The sequence below is a fragment of the Scomber japonicus genome, chromosome 15 (assembly GCF_027409825.1).
Source record: "Scomber japonicus isolate fScoJap1 chromosome 15, fScoJap1.pri, whole genome shotgun sequence".
NCBI classification, from domain to species: domain Eukaryota; kingdom Metazoa; phylum Chordata; class Actinopteri; order Scombriformes; family Scombridae; genus Scomber; species Scomber japonicus.
Window position 1 is genome coordinate 2,329,567 of NC_070592.1, and position 10,054 is coordinate 2,339,620.

General features: G+C 37.5%; 1 protein-coding gene across 1 annotated transcript; it reads left to right on the forward strand.

Annotated features, from left to right (window-relative positions):
* The first annotated feature begins 2,821 nt into the window (after nt 1-2,821).
* On the forward strand, nt 2,822-9,595 carry LOC128374568 (major histocompatibility complex class I-related gene protein-like). Its single transcript, XM_053334820.1, has 6 exons — nt 2,822-2,876; nt 5,721-5,993; nt 6,221-6,514; nt 7,378-7,662; nt 8,225-8,350; nt 9,462-9,595. Exons 1-6 carry the CDS (start codon nt 2,822-2,824, stop codon nt 9,593-9,595), a joined length of 1,167 nt encoding a protein of 388 aa, XP_053190795.1.
* The last annotated feature ends 459 nt before the right edge of the window (nt 9,596-10,054 follow it).

Here is a 10,054-nt window from a genome sequence, read left to right on the forward strand (position 1 = left end):
CCTCATCTCTTGGCACAAGCTACAAGTACTGGTTCCACCACATGGACTTATAGAAGCACTACAACGGCTCCTTCTGGATTTTTTCTGGTCTGGTTGTCACTGGCAGTGGTCCTGTATCTCCCTGTGGCAGAGGGAGGGCAGGGCCTTATACACATCATGTCCAGGACAGCAGATTAAGGTTGCAAGCAGCTCAGAGGTTGCTGTACAGCTGCACTCTCTGCTGGTCGGCTCCCGGCCGGCTCATCCTCAGGAAGGCAGGTTAACTCGGCCTCGATAAACAACTATTTCTGATGGACTCCCAGTGTGACCTGACTGGAAGCACGCCATTTTACAGGTCAGTGATTGATGCATGGAGGACGCTTATCATCACCCGACCTCCTGACCCCAGGCCCGGGATGTGGCTGAATGAGGAGCCGCTGTTCAATAACAGTTTTTTGGCTAATGCTCTCCTCAGAACTTGTTTCATCGAGAAAGTGAGAACAGGAAGGCTTGTTTTTTGTGTTGTGAAGTTGTGAAGTGGAGATTTTTGTTTTTTCATAATGTGGTTTGAATAAAGTTGTGTTAAAGTCAAAGTCTTTCCTCCTCTTGTCTTTCGTTTTAAAACCTAACATTGGCTTAATGTCAACCTCCAACATTAAATAGACATTAGATTTTATACGTAAGCTTGAAGTCAAGCTCCAACATCAAAAATAGACGTTGGATATACATCCAATTTAAAAAATTGGAAAACACTGAAAAGACTAAATTTAAATATTCACATTGACTTATTATATATTAGGCAAACAACTGATGGCATCAAGGAACAGCACAACATTTTAAAACAAACTCTTTGAATGGCAGCTTAACATTGAAATTTAAACTTCCTTACTACTTACTGTTCAAACCAAGTGTAACTTTGTAAATCTTTGCAAAAAAGAAAAGAGTTGGGATTGAGGTTTGGTAACATTTTTCACCATCAGAATCAGCTTTTAATTAACCAATAAACGTGTTGGGTGGCGCGCTACCCAACACGTGTCAAGTTTAGCTAGCCAAAACTTTAAGCGCGTGCCACAAACAGGCGTGTAGCTAGCTAAAACACAGCTTTCAGAGTCATAGCTAGCGTCCACTAACTAGTGAAAATATTAGCATTAAAACATTTTCACTGCTCAAAAACGGCCACTAGAGCTAAATCTGTCGAAGAGGAGAAACATTTCAAAATGTTATTGCATTGCTCTGAAGCCAAATGTATCTAACATTAGCATGTTAGTTAGCTTGTTAAAATAGAGTTTTTCGTTAATTTAAATATTAGTTGGTTAAATGTGGTTGTTCACTCACCTCCTGTTGTTTCCCCTCTCCTCCACTTTAAGATGTTCACTTGCACATCACGCACAAGTTTCACTACTATGTTGCATTTAGCCTTCTTCTTCTTCTTCTTCTTCTTCTTCTCTTGCATTTTATGGCAGTTTACTACCCATTTCAGGGAGCATTACCGCCACCTACTGAGCCGGATTTAGGACGAGAGATTAGGCAGTTACAGTTAGTTTTCAAAATAAATAAGTAAATGAATAAAATAAAATTTAAATAAACTAAAAAAATTAAATAAATAACTTAGATCCTTCCTATTAATACTGTAGTCTGTAGAAAATTCAAACAAATGCTTTACTACTTCCTTCATCTCTACTTTAAGTAGATTTTCTAAATTAAACACTACTTTTACACTCTCCATTGCTGCTGTCAGTGCTCTCCTTTTTCCCCCATATCTTCCACACTCCATTATCACATGTTGCACAGATGCATTTACCCCACACTGTTCACATTTCCCATCTGCATGTTTGCCAATTTTATGTAGTGCATTTAACCCAGTATGTCCAATCCTCAGCCGTGTCAATACTGTCTCCTCCCTCCGGTTTCTTCCAAGCCTACTTCCCTCCCCAACCTGTCTCTGTATTGTGTATAAGTGTCTGCCTAGTGACCTAGATAACTGAGAAAAATTATTTATTAGAATAAACGCTGACCTCAAATTTATATTTTAGTAGTTTTATGGAACGTAAAACACTGGTGCAGCAACAAGTTCAAGGATAAAACTAGTAATATAATAAAGCATGAAACTATTTTTGCATATTTTGAAAGAAAGATGAAAATATTTACTTATGTTTTTATTTAATCATTATAATATAACACATTTTTTCTGTGTGGCATCCATGTTGTTCCTAAGTAGGCCCACTAACTCGCCCATGAACAAAAAGAAGTCAAAGTTTCCTATACCACATGAATGTAGCACTAATCATGGATTCAAATTCAGCTTGACGTTGATATTTTTATGTGAAACTGACGTCAGCTTTAGACGCTGTCTCAACGTTGGCTTTTAGTTGTCTGATGTTGCAATCGATATCCAACCAAGGACCAACGTTAATACAATGTCCTGTGTCAGCTGGGTACACAGAAGGAGGACTGTGGATTTAGTCCTCCATCACTTCCATTGTAAACATGATGAAGGCTCTAATGCTCAGTATGAACAGGAGGAATCATTACAACATGACAAACACAGTTAAAGTTCATTTGGGCCCCTGACTGTTGTTTTAAGACAGTTACAAAACTTGCTAAAAGTAGGAAACCTTTACACAACTTGAACGCATAATAACCATATTTTACGAGCCGCACCTGAAGCACCACAGGTGTGGAGACGTCACATTGCAAGGTGAGACAGATCGAGAGAGCTGTTAGTAGTTGGACAGATAAGAGAAGTAAGAAGCAGGAAACCGTTTGTTTCCACAAAGTTAAAGTAGCCTATTGTCCAACAGTTTTTTTTTTTTTTGGTAATGGAGTCCACTTAGTGGCTAAGATGTGTCTCATCGCAGTTTTCGTCCTTTTGTGGACGGGACTGACTGTAAACAGCGGTAAGAGAGAAGTTTTTATACATGAATGTGACTCTGGTTAAAAGTGAAACTAGAATCACTGTTGTTACGTCTTTATAATGATCAGATTTCTGTTGATTAAATTTATTCATATTGACTGATAGTTTTTCAGTTTTGGTTATTTCGTCTTATTCCATGAACATATTACATTACTGTAAAACAGATATGAGAAAAATGATTAATTATTAGAGAATCTTCAGTAACTTATCATCGGTGATGTGCGTCAATGTTTAACATGGTTGTTTGACCTGAATGTGGCAACAAGGTTTTTCAGTTTCCAACACCAAAAAATATAAAATATGGACATTGTTATATTATACATGATCATTATTTTAATCATGTATTAACCTGCAGATAATTTTGTGATATCTTACATAATTGTTCTTTTTTTAGCATTTCATGAAAAAATACTGATCTCCATTTTCGAAAAGATGTTCTCAACGTGATGGTCAACAATCCAAAACCTTAAAAAAGAGAAATAATTTGTACCTCAAACGAAAACAGAAATTATTATCTGATTATCAGAGGTGGAAAGTAACTAATTAGTGCCACGGGGTTCTAGCTCCGAGGCAACTATTAATCTTCTCCATACTTAATATTCCGCCATATTATTCTTCCGCCGTTTTTCGGCGCGTAACTCCTCCCGCAGCTTTGAGAAAACCCTGACAATATATACATCAAAACGTGCGGCTCGATCGGGGGATGGGTACTGTGACTTTTGGTGTTGAAATTCCAAGGTTTCCCAAAGTTATTCCCAAAAAAACGGGAGATTTCTCCATTGGAAATGAATGGGAATTTTTTGAAAACCACCAAAAATTTCACCTTTTTTCACCTTTTTTCAGAGTCACGTAGCTCGCTCATACGTGCACATAGAAACGTGATTCAAACTTTAAAACGGAGGAAAATTTGTGCTCTCTGGAAAAATACCAAACTGTTTTACATAACATGTAAACTTTTCAAACTATGAGCAGTCAAACGAGGAGTGGAAATCACTTTTTCTTCAAAGTTAGAGTGGAAGTGGCAGTTAGCTAGAGTGTGAGAAGCAGTAAAAATAACCTTAATTTTTATTCTTAACTTGAGCTCACGGCCAAACCGTAAAAAGGACACAAATAATTTTTTCTCAAAATGTAGACATAGGTGTTGGGATTCATAAAATGTGTCTTTGACAGGCGGGGTCTGCACTAAATTTAAACGAGGGGGCCGAGACTGGCGGCAATACCTGTCTCGCTCCCCACTGACTCTAATGTAATTTTCCTTTTTCCCAAAATAATCTCACTCTGTGTTCACACTGAGCTTACTCGCTCATTTTAAGGAATATCTGAATAAAATAAACACTGTCAGAATCTGCTGGCTTCTGTGTCTCTCACAGTGTTTTCGGTTTTTTGGACAGGAGTTACGGTTTTCTCACAGTTTGCAATTGTTCGGGACCTTGTCAGAAGCCAAATTCCTCAGAATTTTGAGACATTTTTCAAGGCAGATCCTGAAATCGCCGTAGCAACCGCAGGGCCTTAGCTGACCTTGGCAACCGCAGGGCCTTAGCTGACCTTGGCAACCTGTTGCTGGGCAGAATCTAACCTACTTTTTTGTGATTGGCTGAACTGACCTACCTTTTTGTGATTGGCTAATTCTACCTGTTGCAGCCGAGCTAGTATTGATACTCTCTCTCTCTATATATACATATGAATTATATTGACAGTCTTACTGCTCAAATGCTGGCTGGTGTGTGCGTGTGTGTGTGTGTGTGTGTGTGTGTGTGTGTGTGTGTGTGTGTGTGTGTGTGTGTACACACTGTGTTGTAGTGCTTAGAGTTAGTGCATGTTGCTACTGCCTTGTGCTCTGTGTGCTACTCTCTGCTTACATCTACTGTTACACTTGATACTGACCAGTAAGATGTACTTAATACTGCCACAGTAAAAGTTACTTAGTGTTATATGATCAGGGTGACTTTTGAACACTGGAAATAAATCGTGTACTCGTCCCGGCAGTAGCTCCGTGGCACTCAACATTTCCCTGGAATTTTCTAGTTACATTTACTCCTGTTCTGTAATTTTACTTTTACTTTAGTATGTTTTGTTGAAGCTTTTTTATTGAAATCACATCCGTTACTGAGTAAAAAAATGTTTAAACAAAAAAGGTGAAGAAGCATTCACTAGTATGATACAATAACTTAATATTCATTAACTATTGCAGCCCATAACGACCTGGCAGCTAGCTCTCATAGTGACATAATTATTAACTCTAAACTCACATATTTATAGACCACTAAAAGAAATGTCCTTTAGACATTGTGCGGTTATCTCTCTGTCTCACTCTGCAGGTAAAGGTAAGCAGTCAGCATGATGCGTTCAAAGGCACAGGGCAGCGTCGGACATGTGAAATTTGAGCAAATGGTGCACAGGGGCAGTTTTTCCTATTTATTTATTTTTACAGTTTGGTTTTCTTTGAGTCATTTAGGGAAAGTTACAACCTCCCTAAATGTTTCTAATGTCATGTGTCGACATATTTTATTTTGTCATTGTCAACTTTAATATGTAAAGGTATACCTTTAATTAAAACAATTAACCACCCACCCCCGCACACACACACACACACACACACACACGCACACACACACACACACACACACACACACACACACACACCCACACACACTTATAGCACCCCTACATGTGGCTAAATATTCTGACTGACAGCAGTAAATAAACAGGGCAGCGTCGGACATGTAAATAGATAGATAAGAGTCCAGAGGATTAAGTCAGATCTGCTGGAGTTTATCTGCTTGTCTGTAAACATGTCTGTCTGTCTTTCTCTCTCTGTGACTCTCAGAGAAACACTCCCTCATGTACATCTACACCGGCTTCTCCAAACCTGTCGGAATTCCAGGCATCCATCAGTTCACAGCTATGGGTCTGCTGGACGGCAGGATGATCGACTACTATGACAGTGATATCCAGAGAAAAGTTCCCAAGCAGGACTGGATGAAAGAGCGACTTCCTGCAGACTACTGGGAGAAAGGCACACAGTCCTGCCAAAGCGAGCAGCAGTGGTTCAAAGACAACATCGACATCCTGAAGAAACGAATGAATCAGAATGATGATGGTAAGATCCATGAAATGTGTCAGACTGGGACTTTTTGATGACTCAGTCATTAATAACTGTAATAGCTTGTATAGATAAATGCTCCAACATAAATGAAGCTGTTTTATTTTCAGGAACAAGTGAGAACTTCTAATGTGTTTAAATGAAACTGTTTTAATTGTAATTACTTGCTACATTTTTCCATGTCTTCATTCTTTATCATTTATTTCACTGTCACTCCTCTTTAGATCTCCATGTTCTTCAGGGGACCGTCGGCTGTGTGGGTGAAACAACTGAGCCTGATGGCATAATAAAGTTTGTCCGTGGTGTGAACATGTACAACTATGACAGACAAGACTTCCTGTCCTTTGATGACGTCCACTCAGTCTGGGTTGCTGCCACTGATATAGCAGTCCAGACCAAGAGAAAGTGGAATGATGACCAGCGCCTAAAAGAATACACCAAAAACTACCTGGAATATGAGTGTATGGATTGGTTGAGAAAGTTCATGGTATACGGGGAAAAACAGCTGGAACCTGCCCGTAAGTATGACATAAAATAATTTCTGTATTTTTATTATTAGAGATTATAGAAGTGGCTTTAGTAATAGAAGGATTATTTGTTAGATATCAAACATGAAATCAGCTGATCTTGATAATATTGTAATTCACACAAAATCTGCTTTTTTTGTTTCCTGAATTTTTATATTTATTATGGAAAATTAGCTCAGATGATGATATATATTAATATCTGACACATTTTAATATCTGCTGCAGCCTACTTGGTGCACTTTATATTTCACAAGCTGCTTGTTTCAAATACTGGAAGTACTGAGTCTGAACTATTAAGTTGATTAGTTTAAATAATTAATATAATATAAATTGAAGTTTGAGGAGATTTTGACAACTGAAGCAGATTTAACTGCTAATATGTTAAGTTACTCACAGCATTAATATTGATTAGTTACAGCTTATAGAAGACAGACAGCATCAGCTACAGTATAAACTATAAATAAGAAGCCTGTTCTCTGTCTGCTCTGAACACTGTTCTTTCATAATAAAGTTCAGTCCTGTAGTAAATCCAGGTACTTTACCAACCTGGAACCAAATACCAAAGAGAACCAGCTATTAGAACCAAACCCTCATAAACATCATATTCAATAACAACCATGATCTACAAATCTCACAAAACTGTTTAGAAAACTATAAAATGAAGCATCTCGAAGCAGCAAAGTTTCACCAGTCTGTTTTTACTTTAGTTATAATTGCAATGCAAAGAGATGCATTGTCATTCTGTTGGTTCAGTTTATTATCAGGATGGTATAAACATGATCACATATGGTTTATAGCATAATATATTATAGTCACCTGCAAACATTATCTAACTTAATGTTTTCTCTTTCCAGCTCCACCAGATGTGCACGTGTTTGCTAAGAACACCAGAATTGAGTCAAACCTCATGTTGAGCTGCCTGGTCACAGGTTTCTATACAAAAGACATCATCCTTATCATCAAAAGGAACAACCTCATTGTGACTAAAGAGGAAGGGTTGATCTCCTCAGGCGTTCGACCAAATGAAGACGATACCTTCCAAAGAACAGACAGTTTGGAGATCTTAAAGAGTGACATTTCTTCATTCACATGTGAAGTCATTCACAGAGCATCCAGTTTGTCTGTTGAGAAGCCTTGGTGTAAGAAACGTTCTTATTTTAGTTTGCAGTTTGTCACAGAGCAACAAAGTTGATCAAACAGTCAGACGATCAGACAGTTTATAACCAAACCAAACATCAGAAAATGAGATCCAAGTTTTATTAAATCTTTATTTAATCAGTTATGTGTCATATTGGAGCAGATCTTTTCTATTATCTCAGGGTGTAAAGCAGTAAGAGTCTGCCTCAAAAGCTGCTGACTGTCAACTTACTTCTTCACTGGAGGAGATTATTATATTCAAAATGTCTTCAAATGTCTTTATTGAAGATGAGGTGGATTCATTCACTGTTAGCATCACAGTTAGTAGCTACAAGAGAAAAAACACAACATTAACATAAGAATCATTTTTGTCTCTTAAGATAATTTTCAAATTTCATGTTATTTTGTGTTATTAAATTTAATTGTATCACTTTGATCACATCATCACTGATTATCTACATTTTATTACTATGCATCAACACTGAGAGTCACATGAAGATAAATATTAATGATGTTAAAAATGAACTGAATGTGAAACTAATGTAAATGTTTTCTGTGTTTTAGATCATAAAGTTACTGATGGAGGAAACAATGGAGGCATTGATGTTGGGGCGACTTCAGGCCCGCTCGTTGTCCTACTCGTGGGTGTAGCTGTAGTGCTGGTGGTTCTGAAGAAAAAAGGGAAATTTGGTAAGTATAATATATAATAATTGTATTTTTTCTCAACAACAAGGTACCAGTGAAGTGGATGTATTTTTATCATATTTTATTTTATATCCTTTAAACAAAAAGTACATTCCTAAAAATATTTGTGTATTACAAACAGAAATTGATTCCTGCAGGTTTTCTAGTAAAGAAATGAAATGTTCTATTTATTTAGCAGTTGTTTTTTATTTCTTTAAACTGATTTAAAGAGTAAGTACACACTGAAACTCAAAATGCACCCCCCGCCCCACACACACACACACACACACACACACACACACACACACACACACACACACACACACACACACACACACACACTCCTCCTCCGCACATACCTCTCTTCCTTTGTCAAAATGAATGCACAGCCCACACACACCTCTTCCCCTGCCCCAAATGAATCTAGTCGAGTGTATTGTCTGCTCCGTTATTTCTATGTTACAAGACTTGCAGTAATCTTGTATTTACCTTAATAGTCTATTATTAGACTAGATCCCTAACTATTATTATTCTATTCTAGCAGCTACAGCAGGAAAGCAGCTCTGTGCTGTCCTGCAATAGGCCATCTATTGGCATGGAAGATGAGGGATATAAATCTCACACTGGTATAAGAAGGCAGCCGGCAGTTCCACATGCCACACAAAGTGCCCTTATTTTTCACTGAGCACCTGCCCCCCAAAATGTCTGTGCACGCCACTGGTGTGTGTGTGTGTGTATGTGTGTGTGTGTGTGTGTGTCTGAGGGAGTGTCAGCATGTAGCTGCAGCCCTGCAGTTTATCCTGTTCATGTTCATCTTGTGAAGCTGTGAATATACAGTACCTTGCAAAAGTATTCACCCCTTGAACTTTTCCACATTTTGTCACATTACAACCACAAACTTCAATGTATTTTATTGGGATTTTATGTGATAGACCAACACAAAGTAGCGCATAATTGTGACGTGGAAGGACAATGATACCTGGTGTTCAAGAAAAGAAAACAGCAATTTTCAAGGTTTGCCACAGATTCTCAATAGGATTCAGGTCTGGACTTTGACTAGGTCATTCTAACACATTAATAAGCTTTGATCTGAATTTCTGAATTACTTCTATTGTAGCTCTGGTGGTATGTTTAGGGTCGTTGTCCTGCTGGAAGGTGAACCGCCATCCCAGTCTCAAGGCTTTTGCAGCCTCTAACAGGTTTTCCTCCAGGATTGCCCTCAAGGGGCTTGACTGGTCTGGCATGGTCTAAAATAAGTGGGCACAGTCATTCTTAGTTGGTCATGATTTAGTCACAGTACTTATTGACTCCTGATGCGATATTTCGTATTTGCTTTCTGTCTGTATGACATCGTGTGGGTATTTTTGTGCTAGTCTGTTTTTGTTGTTTATCCACTTTTTCTTTCTTAAATTGATTTATTGAGTTATTTATATTTTATTATTTTTTTTTTTTATTTATATTTATTTTATTTTATTTTATTTTATTTTATTTTATTTTATTTTATTTTATTATTATTTTTTTATTTCTAATTTGTTCTTGGTTAATCTAAAAATCAATTAAAACAATTAAATAAAAACAAAGAGAGAATTAGGTTGAACCAAGGTGTCTGTCCCCTCAGAGCAGGCTGCAGTCAGACATTGTTGATAATGTTGAAAATTAATTAGTTTTAATGGTAATATTTTATTTGAAGATAAGTTTTGTTTAATTGTT

Coding starts and splice junctions, on each gene's coding strand:
- LOC128374568 (XM_053334820.1), top strand. CDS start 2,822: ATGTGTCTCATCGCAGTTTTCGTCCTTTTGTGGACGGGACTGACTGTA. Junction 5,994..6,220: donor AATGAATCAGAATGATGATG/GTAAGATCCATG, acceptor ACTCCTCTTTAG/ATCTCCATGTTCTTCAGGGG. Junction 6,515..7,377: donor AAAACAGCTGGAACCTGCCC/GTAAGTATGACA, acceptor TTCTCTTTCCAG/CTCCACCAGATGTGCACGTG.